The sequence below is a fragment of the Malaya genurostris genome, chromosome 2 (genome assembly GCF_030247185.1).
Source record: "Malaya genurostris strain Urasoe2022 chromosome 2, Malgen_1.1, whole genome shotgun sequence".
Classification (NCBI taxonomy): domain Eukaryota; kingdom Metazoa; phylum Arthropoda; class Insecta; order Diptera; family Culicidae; genus Malaya; species Malaya genurostris.
Genome location: NC_080571.1, coordinates 200,122,660 through 200,136,769, shown reverse-complemented (window position 1 = coordinate 200,136,769; position 14,110 = coordinate 200,122,660). Strand labels below are relative to the sequence as shown.

The following is a 14,110-nucleotide window of genomic DNA, read 5'->3' as shown; positions in this document are numbered from 1 at the left end:
ACGAGACCCGGTGAAGCATTCTATGCGCAACTGGAGCGAACCTACGACAGCTGCCCACGGCGGAATGTAAAACCTACTACGCCACTCTCTGTTCTACAGAGAACGAATTTTTACATAGAAAAAAATTAAGATTTTAATAGGTGACCTATTAACGCCACAAACGATACTATTTTTTAAAACCTAACTAGTCAAATGTAGAAAATTCCATAAATCACCTTTGAAAGATTTTTTTAGGATCCCACAGTAATTTGCACTTTGCTAGTAAGTGCAACTGTATGAATTTATATGTACTTTTTAATTACCTGTCTGCTGGCGCTTTTATGGATTAACGGGCGTGTTTTGTGGTCTAATGATTCTCAGTTCAAGTCGCGGTCGTTATCAATTTTTTGGTTTTTATTTTACTGAAGTCACATAATTTTCAAATCCGATAAATTAACATGATGTTGCATATAAACTTGCGTGAACCGTGACGGTCCATTGATGTGCATCTCATCAGCTGTGAAATCACAAGATTCTTTCTGAACTGAGTTTGGAGAAAGTTCCACCGTAAGAAATTTTGTACACTCAAATATTAACAAATTCTATATAGCTTAACACATATTTCAAGGACTTTGTTGTAAAAAAAAAACAATTTCTAAACCACTTGAATTGCAGGGCTCCTTTTATGTGCACCGACGCAGTTTACTAAAATTCTCAACACAAGATCCAATTTTATATGAATTGATAACCTGTCATTGCACTAGAATATTTATATTTATATTTATCAATTATTCAAAGAACAGATATGAGCTCTGCGGTTCAGTCAATTAACCGATGTGCTTGTGATCTAATGTTTCTCGGTTCAAGTCGCGCTGCTACTATCGATCTTTTGTTTTTTATTTCATTCGATTTCAAGACATGTAATTTTCAAACCACATAATTTTAAATGTTCTTGAATATAAATTTGTATGAAATACGATGCTTCATTTATGTGCATTTTATAAGATGTAAAATCACAACGTTTTTTCGAACTGTGACACTATCTTTCAAAATGCTTTATTTTATACTAGGTGCATACGTTTACCAATATAACGTTAATTAAAATTATAGACTATTACCAACAATTGTAATTATCATATATCATAGTCATATGGTCTGCGTAATGTTTATTTTTAATATAAACATACAAATTAGCTTATGGAATCAGTCAATTATCCCTGGGCAGTAAAGGCATATTTTTCGCATATGCAACTGACCGGGTTTCAATCTTCAATACTATAAAAAAAACTCTTTCACTTTGCAACCTTGTTACAACAATTTACCAATATTTTCGAACGTATCGTATACCGTAAATAGAAAAAATACGATGATTACAAATGACTGCACAGACTCGCTTTTTGTATGAGTTAGTGAGCTAGTTTATGAGTTCCTTATCTCCATCCCGCATTACAAGTATGTTTACATTTTTCCTTTAAAAAAATCACAGAATTGCGCAAATTACGTCTGAATAGTAATAACCCAATCATGCGGACAGTGGTGATTGCCGATAATTTGACGAAAGCTGCTCTATATTTTTCTATATTTCTATCCGGTAGAAAATGCTACATTTTCAATCCAGTAGAAGATACTACAAGAACTCGTGGCTCTCAATGCATGAACCGTGAGAGAATTTTTATTCGTTTTTCTCGCTCTTACAGTCTGATAATGATCGGTGCTGTGTGGAATTTGCCAAGAGAGAATCGCAAGTTGACAATTATCGCAGAAAATCGAATCGATGATTCGACTTGATGATTCTCATACTAGGTTGCAATATTTCAAAACCCTTGTGTGGAGCACTCAAATACATTTTCATAGACACAACTTATACAGATGTTATATGCACATAGTTAGAATAAGCGACAATAGTAAAATAATTTTATCGCAATTATCAACTGCCCGTAAGAATCGGATAGCGAAACAAGAATAAGCGACCGTTTGTTGCTTCAGAGAGAATCCCCACAGCAGCGTGCTAACTCGTGATGCTCAGACGGGTCATCGAGAGAAATTCGCTCTCGCACTCCATTCTATGTTAAATGAGCCATGCTGTTATTTTTTTGTTGCTGCGATGATATCCATCTCTCTTTGATGGCACTGATTGAATCGTGTGAAAAGTTACTAGAGAGCGTTCTTTGATACGATAAAAGCCATCCTTGCATGTGAATGTAATTTTATTTCTAAAATGAATGATGTTCAAACATCGTGTCTCACAATTTTAAACATTATTTCATTCTTTAACATATTAGGTATGAATATGTTCTTTATTTTGATTACAACGAAACGCACCGGGCAAAAATATATTATAGAAGGCGAAATACCTGCGTAACCCTATAAAAACAATTTTAAATTATATCAAAATTTTGAGCTGAGTGTACACTTCTCATACCAAAGATCAAGGCTGCATTGCCAATTTGAACACAGGAGCCAAACCCAAATATTTGTCGGTCAGTGTCATTCGTTGAGTTATAAAATAAATTTTCGGTTTTTTTTTCGCTTGCATTCATTCGCTTAACAATTACCTTTTATGTTTCATCGAGAAACTCGTTTGGAGGATATTCGAACTAGTGCCGTGTACTGTTTTGTCTAACAGCTGTTCGCATGATTAACGGTGTATTTTAGTGTCATTTGGTAGAAAAGTATGAAGAGCGGAGATTTTTAAAGCAGCAAATGTTTTTAATATTTAGATCATATCAATTCACCGCACAAAAAAAAAAACACTTACGATATTTGACATCATTTGTGATAAAAAATTTAACAATTTCAGATATTAAAGCGATTTTAAGCGATATTAGTCTTTGTATTACATTCCTTCTATAGACTCTGGCCTTCTGTTTCAACATACTTCGCAACCGATTCACAGCGTACAGAATCATTGCATGATTAGTACTACGATCCTACTGACACTAAATATCCTGCCAGGTCGGGGCTCGAACATATGACAACTGACTTGTAAGACCAGCGCCCTATGCATTGAACCACCAACCGGGCAGATTTCTGAAATCTGCTTGCATGTTATTTTATAAGACATTAACATTAAGAATGTATTAGGAAATCCGAGAGAAACAAAAGCATTAAATGTCGATTGCTGTCAAATCTGCAATAAATTACAGAAGACTTCAAGGAATTTTTGTTTTTTTTTTTTTACGAAAGATTACCGAAGCATAAAATTAAACGATTGATAATGATGTCAATTCGAACTTGAAAATTGTGTCATTTTGAAGTTTCATGTTTGTTTGTATGGTGCCTAAAAGTGTCACGGTAATTTTAATCTACCTTGCATGAAACATTAATTAACAAAATTTTACAATATCGTGTAGTTTAAGTATTTTATAATCAATTTTAACATCAATAAGGATCCAACGGCTGAATAATGTTCCGTGATACTTAAGTGAAATTGTTTGATAAACTACAAAATTGAGCCAAAGAATTTCTAGTTATGAGTCGAATAAGAGTATAAAAATTTCTCTCGAGTTGTAGTTGAATCCGTAGATTACCGTAAAAAATATCGAATTTCCATAGATTTCATTTACGGATCCATAGATCCGAAGATAGCGTGCAGAGATATTCGTAGCATTGACTCGTTAGTTCTACCACACAAAAATTGGAAGTGTGATATTTCAGTTGTAACTCTGGTGCAGATATTTAAATTATACAGTAAGCATGTATTAAAAGATAAGCATTTTTATGTGTCAAATTTCATATGCTAGAAGTAAATGGGCTAAGACGTAACTCAATAAGTTATCTATACTTAGCATACATTTTAATCTCACAATGGTCGATGTCTCATATGTTTGGGTTCAGGCGGCCCCAACTCAATTCAGTTCGTCAAATCTGGTTTCAAACAAACGAATTTAAAACAGTTATATTGGAAATAGGTTTCGGTTATGTGTCAAATGGAAGTAACCTAAATAATCGGACGACGAGCAAGCATCCGATGAGGGTATCGTAACAAACTTTCATATGATGTGCCAGTTGAGGTAAATTATTAAAGCTTTAAAGTTGGATAAAGGACGAAAAAGCTTTCTAGAGAATAACGTATTCTCTCGTTCTTCCCTTTTACGTCTCATGACATCTGACAATGAACGTGGATAATAGAAGACGTACTAGAATATGACGATAATAGCGACAGCATTCATTCATCGCTGTTGTTCACTGTGGGTACGCAAACGTCCGCATAGTGTGAAGTTTACTGTCAGTAAGCAGTAGTTAGTTTAGTGCAACACATCAACCTGTATTGAGCTGGGCTAGCGTATTTACGTATGATTATTGAAGTTGAAGATTCTTCGAATAGGAGAAGTAAATAGGTAAATATCGAGTTTCCAACTGAATCGATAGGTATTCAGAATTAATTTCAATTAATGTCATACAAAGCTTGTGCTTTAAGTTACATCCCAAGAAATTGACAATGTTTTTGCAATTCAGCAACAATCGCAAGTTGAAAAAAGTTTACAGTCAGGAAGAATCGTTTCTGTTTAAATCAGCAAAATCAGTTAGAACGACGGAATGATTAATGAATACAAGAAGAAGTTTACATCGAAAGTACCCTTAAGTAGAGCTAAAGGCCAACACAAAATGTATTATTATAAACAGTGATGAACCTTGACCACGCAATATTGAACTTGATTAGCTTCGCTTTCGAATTGCATGAATATCTCAAGTGCACATCGACTTCTAATGAGAACAAATCGTCTATTAGAGTGCAGACATGATAGTCTTGCAATCAGTAAAATTGAAAAACCAGCAAGTGATACGGTACCATTACAATGGAATTGAGCTCACTGTGTTTATGTGAAGTAGAACCGTAAGTGAATGGTCTTTAGCCATTGTTACGAAGATGTGTGCCGTGTGTAACAAAATGTGAGTTTCCTTTATGAACGGATTGTTTTCTGCGAAAAACAGGCTGAAAAGTCCATTAAAATAAATTGAATTTTTCGCAATGCCAGTGAAATAACGCAAATTGCAAAAAAAAAAAAAACAATTCATCATTGCGGTTGGAAACAAATAATATTTCCTGACGAAAGATAATTTCGATGACCAGCTGTAAATCACCTCATTTCATCAGTGCTAATAAACGAGTCATATCATCTTTGAGGTGCTTCAATGCTTTCGTGACGTAAAATCGTACAAATCGCACCGGTAACGCAAACAATCCGAGTTCACACCTTAACACCGAGTGATGTTCAGCCTGTTGCAATGCATTTTCAACTTAAAATTGGTCACTATCTTGTCCCAAAGCTGTGGAAGTAAATTACTGCGATGTAGAAGCAGGTAGTCGTCAGGTGCTCGGCCTTTAAGATGGGTGAAACATCGAAACATGAATCGAACAGTTCTGCCCGTATGCGACTCAACTCGCAAGGTCGACAAGTACTGAAATCGGAAAGGTACGATCTTATGAAATATATGGACTGTGGTTAGCGAACAATCGTTAATTTAATTTCTATATAGCAATTTTCTCAAGAACGAGGCCGTTTCTAGTGAAAGGTTTCTTAAACTTAAAAATATGACGATTAATGTTACTTTTTCAAAAGTACTGCGAGCATTTCTGTAACGTGTACTTATCATCATGTAGGCAGCCTTTTTTTACCAATTATCAGTTATCAGTTTCAATAAACACAACTCATATGCTTTTCATATACACATGAGTAACGTGGTATGAAAGTGTTAGTTCGCAATAAACAGGATTTCTTTTGCTCGAGCAATACTATCCATACTCGCATATCAGTCCCATATGTGAAATCGGCATTTTGATCAATAGACAATTCAAATTTAATTTTAGAAATTTTTGATATTTTGTGCTACGAAACACCGAAATTTTTGTATTGCACTATGAATGTTTCAATGTTACCTCAATACATTTTGCACTGTATGAGATTGCCATAAGGAACACACAAGAATTGGCAAAAATCCATATGGGACATACATGCTAGTTTCGGCAGTATAAACCCGGGTAAGTTTTGCGGATGCATTGAAAACTTATAGTTTTTGTTTTCTATTGTACTCGGTGCTAACAATGGGAATATTTTGCAATTACTCCGGATTTCTGCATGACGATTATCTAAATTGAATATCAAATGAACATATTAATTTAATACACACATCGAAACATCAATACAGTTTTTGATATTGTTAACGTTCAATTGAACATGTAATTTTCTAATTCATCTTTAGAACGCTAGCTCGCGTGTTAGCACTACTCAATTGTAGGAGATAGTGCAACACGGATCCCCCTTCTGATAACATTATGAGGTTGTGTGACGAATTAGAAAAATATTTTATGGTAACAGAACCGATGGAATTTTTTTTATATGAGTTTGAAAATAACTTGGTTTTTGTTGGTTGTGCTTTATTTGGATATATATTCAGAAAGCGATTAGTTATCTGTCGAAATTATTTTAATCGTGAATTGATCCACTGGATTACCATTCCATGGCATGGAAGGCGGCGTTCGTAGAGTTAAAAAATAAACATTTTGATGTCTGAATGACAACAGGAGCGTAAATACGATGGTCCTGAACACAATAGCTTGGACTTTACTCTTACAGTACTGAACAAATATCTGACACAGTGAACGTTTTGTTCGGAGGATGACTTCTCATATAGAAAGGTTACGCATTCACTTGAAAAACCGCCTAGTAAGAATTGTCCCGGAGAGCCAAGTGTCATATACCATTCGACTCAGTTCGTCGAGCTGAGCAATGTCTGTGTGTATGTACTAGGTTACTAGGTACTCACTAGGTTTTCGCGAAGATGACTGAACCGATTATGACTTAGATTCAAATGAAAGGTCTCGTAGTCCCATATGGAATTCTTGAATTTTATCCGGATCCGACTTCCGGTTTCGGAATTATAAGGCGAAGTGTGTTTGACTGATTTCCACAAACTTAGGTTCAAATGAAAGGTCTCGTGGTTACATACGGGTTCCTGAATTTAATCCGGATTCGACTTACGGTTCCGCAATTATAGGGTAAAGCGTGTGGAAGATTTTGACCCTCACTTGAAGCGGCGAAACAAAAACCGAAAAAAAATTAAACTGATCTTAAAACTACCAATCGGTAGTCACTACCAAAAGGTTGCCAAGCAAAACGTTTCCGGGTATCCTGGCTCCCAGTTTTCGCCCAGTATGAAGCCACCATCAGTTCAAGGCATTACCAGTGTATGCGGGTAGACTTATAGTAGATCCGAATTTGAATATCAGATAGCATTCATATAACTGCTGTTAAGAAGGGCAAAATGGGTTTTAAGGAGTCGGCGCCTTCCAGCAAGAACATCCGGCAATAAAATAAAAAATTTCGTTGTACCAGCTTAAACCCGCCTGATGGTTTGTTTGTTAGAAGGGTGCGTCTTACTCATTTCAGACCTTCAGTGAGAAACACAAAGCTTCCCCCACGTGACTCAGGTTGGCAATCCAGTCCATCATCCAGTCATTCACTTGTAAGATACCCTGCCCTTCCCCGTTGTCGATATAATTAAGCATAATACAATATAATATAATATAATATAAATTAATTTAAAAAAATAAAACATCATACAATACAATGTAACATAATTTAATATAATACAATATAATATAATAAAATATAACATAATATAACTCAATAAAACATGATATAATATAATATAAATACAGAGAACAGACATCCAAGTAAGTATAACCTTTTTAAAAAGCTGTGCTGTGTCCGTTAAAAATCACCGTTGCACACGACTTTGCATGCATGAATGTCTGTTGGATATCTGTTCTCTGTGATATAACATAATGTAATATAATACAACATATTCTAACAATATACTATAATATAATACAATATAATATGACATAATGCAATGCAGTATAATACCATACAACATAATATAACATAACAAAATATAATATATGAAGTAATACGCTATGATACAATATATAACAGTTGATGTGTCGCAGTGTAAGTTATGCTCTTCTTTCGTCGCAGTACTGCAGAAAATTTAATATTTCTTTTTTAATTATAATAATAATAATAATAATAATAATAATAATAATAACTATACTATGATAAATATTGTACTTCAGGATGATAAATATTGTACTTCAGGATGGGCTTCAACCAACAAGCTATTTCACACCCTCTCATTCTGCTACTAACGCAGAAGGCGATAGCACCCAGTCGACGCCGTTCTATTGACCAAATGTGCCATTTGAGCCAATTTGTTCTGATTCCTGATAGTTATCTCACCATTTGAAGACCAATGAACTTCACTCCTTTTTCTCAGAGATGGCAGATTAAACTCGCCTGATGGATTCCCAATCTTATGTTCAAATGAAAGATCTTATGCTCCTACTAAAAATTAAGCATATTTTTCGGATTCACCAGAAATTAACACTGTCGTTTAAAGCACGATGTAAAAATCGTATACAATCTTCAAAATTTTAATAAAAACTAGTAGACTTTGTACGTCATGTTAGTTGATGGCCATACAAACCGACTTCGATTGTACCGGTTCTCGGATTGCTCAAACAATCTCTTTGGTTCTTTTCAAGAATTGAAGAGAAACATTTTGAATAGAATAACACAATATTATATACGAGAATATCATTGATATGATATGATAAGATATCATTACACCAGAATTAAAACAGGTTTTTTTTATTATGCATTGAGCGGCTCAAGATCATCAGCTAAACGGAGCCGGTGGATTTATTTACAATTTAAGTAAAATTAATATTATATTAGGTTCAAGAAATGCGGAAAATCTCATACCCAGTAACCCATAATTGTTATGAATCTTGTCAGTATAAAACTAGTCATTATTTATTGCTAGCAGAATTACTGAAAAAACGACGATTGACCCTTTGTGTATGTATGTGCAACTTTCTACGATTAACCTATCCTTTCAATTTCCTCAAAGATATCTGAAACGAGTTCAACAGTCTTCGGCTCGTTTGAAAGCTACTATTAAGACACTGATCTAGTTCGAAGTCCCGAAGATATAATGGTATAATAAATGACGTAAGCGACAAACTGCACTTTGCTTTCCCCCCATATAACCGATTTAGACACCCGCTCGTTTGAGATCAGTTATTAGATCGGTGACCGAGTTCGAAGGTCAAATGACTGACACTTCAGATTCCAGAGGTATGTTAATATAAGTGACGTTACCGACATATTTTATCAGAGATGAAAAAAAAACCTGTAGCCCTTATTACCTGAGGCTGTAGAGTGGGCACAGAATATAGGGCGCTGGTCTAACAAGCCAGATTTCGTACATTCGATTCCCGGATTGAGAAGATTCTTAGTCTTCGTAGTATCGTAGCACTGCCCATGCAATAGTTTTGTACACTTTCGAGTCGGTTGCGAAATCGTATTTTGTGTTCAAAATCTAATTTACGAAAATTCAGTAATCGAAAATTGATTAGTTTAAATCATACGTATTATGAAATACATAGTCGGGCAACTAAACAGGACTGATGATCTCGGTAACCGCGAGAATGGCGCATAAATCACCATGTTTAATACTGCATTTTGTCGTGTACGCGAACGGCTACACTTTGCTTTGCTTTGTGGTCACAGATCACAGATCGCTCTGATTGGTCAATCGATGCAAAAGCGAAGCTGTTGGAAGCACGCGAATCTATAAATAGAAGCAAAATTATAGCTAACGTTTCAGTCCTACGCGTAGCATGCTACAGGTACGTTGTTGCTAGACAGCAAGACAGAAAGTGCCATAAAACGATTTGAAGCTTTAATTGGTATGCTCTGATCTTGTGTCATGCAAGCTCGGATGAAATTCCATGTTATGTCGTTTCGCCTGAGAAATTGACAACTACCCCAAGGTAAATTTTCAGTGCTTAAGATTAATTTCTAATTTATATAAGATGAACTCGATTGATAATAAGAAAAAGTTTATCGCTTTAACCGAAATCGTAGAATGGTAGAGAAACTTAACACTATAAAAATAACTGCTTGCATACAACACTTGAACACAAGTTTGGCGAAGAGGAGCTTTAATATCAAAATCCGTATCGCAAGTATGTACAAAGATATAATTGCATACATTTGGGATATTGGTGTAATTTCGTCCTCTAAAAAACACTATCAATGTTCGGAGTTGGTTCCTAATCAAGGCAGTTGGTTGGTTCCCAATCTAGGCAGAGTGTCGTACAATTGCGGTTTCAAAAGTGTACGATTGATTGAACTGTTTGATTGTAGATCATTAGAAAGTTTGGTTGCCTCAATGGCTCGAACAACCCCATGATCCTTGTAGTTTTTTATTATGATTTCGGGTAACAAGGTTTAGTATACCACTCAGAATACTAGTTACAAGTTTACAAGTAAATATAACAATTAAATATGATTTTACTTGAAATCCTTATCAAACTAAATAATTTTGAATTATGCGATAGGGTTGTGAATATGTATGTGAGCACTACTAACTGGACCAAACGAAAAAATTGAACATATTACTATTTTGTCATAGTTCCGATTTTTTTTGTTTCGACTATAGATATATTGATATTGATTCTATAACTGAATTTGATTGCGATGGCTTGAACATAAATCCAGTTGCATTGCGTGGAGAGAATTGTCTTATCAATCACACTAAGTCCGCCTTTTCAACAAAGCTCTTTCTGTTCTCACGATAAGTTCATTCATACGGATGCGAAAGCACTTTGTATTTAACTACTGATTGGAATCCATTGCGCAACAGTACGCTATCATGCTATGTGAGGCAGTGAATAAAAATACGTTTTTTTTTTGCATTTTCTGTTGACTGCAGATTTTTACGCCGTAGGATGCTGTAGTTCTGTGCTTTGACAATCAGAAATTCTGTGATATCGCTTGACCCGTTTTCACACATTGATGTTGTCGTTGATGTATGGTTCATGTATTAGGATTTCAATACGAGCGCGACAATAGCAAGACAACAGCAGAGCGGAACTCGTCACCTGAACAAATACCAAGAAAACATCCAAGATGTGTTCATCATGCTCAGACTTCCAAAAGAAAATGGTGTCCTTTGGCTGTTCGGTCCTTCTGATACTAATAGCCATCATACTCGGCACGCTATGGCCAACGATGTCTTCCCAAATGTTGCATGAGGTAAGTTCAACCTGTTTATAAACTGTTGCGATTTCATATAAATAACATCATTGCAGAAATTAGTTCTCAAAAATGGCTCAGTTAACTACCAAAATTGGATCAAAACACCCATTCCTATGTTCTTGGAAATCTACATGTTCAACTGGACAAACCCCAATGAGCTGCACCGTTACCCAGAGGTAAAACCTCACTTTGAGGAAATGGGACCGTATGTGTTCCAGGAGGTTCACGAGCGCGTGGGTTTGGTGTGGAACAACAACGACACCATTACATTCAATCAACGACGTACATGGCGCTTTGATCGGGATCTTTCCAAGGGTTCACTCAATGATACGGTGACCAATCTGAATGTTATTTCACTAGTAAGCCGATTTCTATTTGTACCAAAAGTGAAAAATGTACAATATTTGTTTTCAGAATGTTGCCTATTTTGAGCGAAACGCAACAACTTTAGAGAAAATGGTTATCAACAAGGTATTGGATTGGGATGGTTCGGTATTTTGGTACAACAAAACCATTCGGGAAATTTTGTTTGAAGGTTTTGACGACACCTTGCTGGATCTGTTGAAAACACTTAACAACACGGTAAAGGTACCATTTGATAAATTTGGTTGGTTCGTAAATAGAAATTTGAGCGATACATACGACGGAACCTTCACAATACAAACCGGTGCCGATTCTTTGGAGAATGTAGGCGTTCTCACGCAATGGAACGGTGCAAATCACACAGGAATGTACAGGGGAAAATGCGGCGAAGTTCGAGGAACCACTGGAGAGCTCTGGCCAGTCATGCACAGTAACAAAACAAACGTAACCATATTCGCCTCTGATGTGTGTCGTTCTTTGACACTCCAATACATAGATGAAGTAACAATACACAATGTTGAAGGAGCCAAATACGTTGGGGATGATCAAATTTTTGACAATGGTGTTAAATATCCAGAAACGGCCTGCTGGTGTAACTCTCCTCCAGCTAAATGTCCAGATGTCAAGCCGGGTGTATTTAATGCTTCTGCGTGTAAATACGGTTCGCCCACTTTTGTATCCTATCCACATTTTTATCTTGCTGATCAAAGCTATCGAGACGCTATCGATGGTATGACACCGAACAAAACCAAACATGAATTCTACATTGCCATCGAACCACACACCGGAATTCCACTGGACGTGCGTGCTCAGTTACAAATCAACATGCATCTACAGCCTATAAAAGGAATTAAGTATGATATTCTATCGGATTTTTTCAATTTCACCATTATTCATGGTAATATGTTTATTTCTAACACAGGATGTACGAAAATATGCCCGACATAATCGTACCTATGTTATGGTTCACACAAAGGGCAACTTTAACAGAAGATTTGGCCAACCAAGCGAAGGTAATTGTTCGAAATAATAAACTGATACAGCTATGTAAACACTACAATTATTTCAGATGGCTCTCGTATTGCCTAAATTGGGTATCTATATTTCCATTTTCCTTGGCACTGTGGGAATTTTAATGACCGGTATCTTCGCGTTCTTAACTATTAGGAAATGGAGCGAACAGGTACCATACGAAGAGCTGTTGCGGTGAGATTTAGTTGACAGTGCAATCGAACCAGAAATTGTTTGATCTCGAATGTGTACCATCGTATGAAGTGCCTTCAATGTGCGATAATCGTCTATTAAATTCAAGTGTAAACCAAAGTTAGTGTCGTGGACACAGAAAGACAACAGATCTTTAAATCTTGCCTGGAAGGTATAAGTTTTCGTTCTACTTCATTTTAATCTGATTAAATACAAACTGATAAAGGATCATGCATCGAACATATCTTGGACTGTACAATCGTAATTTAATTTTTTTTCTATCCTGATTTTAAAAAGTGCCAAATAAATAGAAGATTATAAAGAATAAAACAAAAATGTAATTCAATATATGATGAAAAGTCCTATATAATAGGTAAACTTGGAAAATAAATATCCTTTTAAACCTTTAAGGTGAAATGCAGCGGGATGCGAAAATCGCGTTTTTGATCAATTATTCAAAAACTAGACCGATTTTCGAAAAACCAAAAACCAAAAACCAAATTTATCATAACTAAGTATTCTTAGAATTTTGAAATTTTGCTTTGCCGAGCCGTAATTGGTTTTTGAAATGTATAAACGGTCACTGTTCCGTCCCACGGGGATGATTTTAGAACTGAAAAGTTTGTAGCAGAATTTCACAAAGAATCTGAAAATGCAACTCAAAATTATAAAATTTTAGCTAAAACAACCGAAAATTGAAAAAGTTTACATAAACTTTTCTGCATTTTTTTTTATTGCTTGCGCGCTGCTGTTTCGTATTGAGGTGGTGTGAGAAATGCACGGTGGGCACGGTGGCATTATATCGTGAGCAAAAATTACATATAAAATAATGACGCGAATTTATGCAGCATTGGGTTTTGTGTTGAAAAAAAAAACGAGTTGAATACTATATTGGGTATTGTAAGAAATCGTTTAATTTAAGTAGCTGTCATTTATAATACTAATAATGTCCAACTCTGTTGAGTTCAATGCATTGATGTTGCTGAAGCAATAATATTTGGCTGTGTAATATCGTAAAACAGGTATTATTTTAGATTGTAGCAATTTTTATAGCAAAACTAAAACTTCAACATTGACAAGCTACTGAATGAAATGAACACAAGCCAAGTATTATCGTTCATTATCCTGATATACAAACAAAGTGATAAACATTGAGGGTCAGCTTCGAGCCAGTCAGCATGGAAAACTTATTGGAATTCATTGGTTTTTCAATTATTATGAATACAATGAATCAACCCTTGATTTTGCTTTTAAAATCGATTGAATAATAAGGAACTACGAAATAACTTTATATTCAATTTCGTGCCCCAAATATGTGCTTGAGAAAAGATTCACTAAATAATTTTAACTGCATGGTATGATCACAGACTAACAGACATGACAGTATGAGTAAATTCTTAAAAAAATAATTTTTCGTGATGCACTAGTTCCACCTATATTGTACTGCGCGAACT

General features: G+C 35.4%; 1 protein-coding gene across 4 annotated transcripts; it reads left to right on the top strand.

Moving 5' to 3' along the window:
• Positions 1-4,189: 4,189 nt before the first annotated feature.
• On the top strand, positions 4,190-12,986 carry LOC131427006 (protein croquemort-like). 4 transcript variants are annotated; one of them, XM_058589868.1, is made up of 6 exons: positions 4,190-4,319; positions 10,765-11,087; positions 11,144-11,449; positions 11,505-12,307; positions 12,376-12,466; positions 12,523-12,986. In XM_058589868.1, exons 2-6 carry the CDS (start codon positions 10,962-10,964, stop codon positions 12,661-12,663), a joined length of 1,467 nt encoding a protein of 488 aa, XP_058445851.1. In that variant the 5' UTR covers positions 4,190-4,319; positions 10,765-10,961; the 3' UTR covers positions 12,664-12,986. The 4 variants fall into 4 exon arrangements, with proteins under 4 accessions (XP_058445851.1, XP_058445853.1, XP_058445850.1 ...); XM_058589870.1 differs by having other exon boundaries at positions 4,200-4,319; positions 10,880-11,087; XM_058589867.1 differs by lacking the exon at positions 4,190-4,319 and adding an exon at positions 4,372-4,872.
• Positions 12,987-14,110: the final 1,124 nt, after the last annotated feature.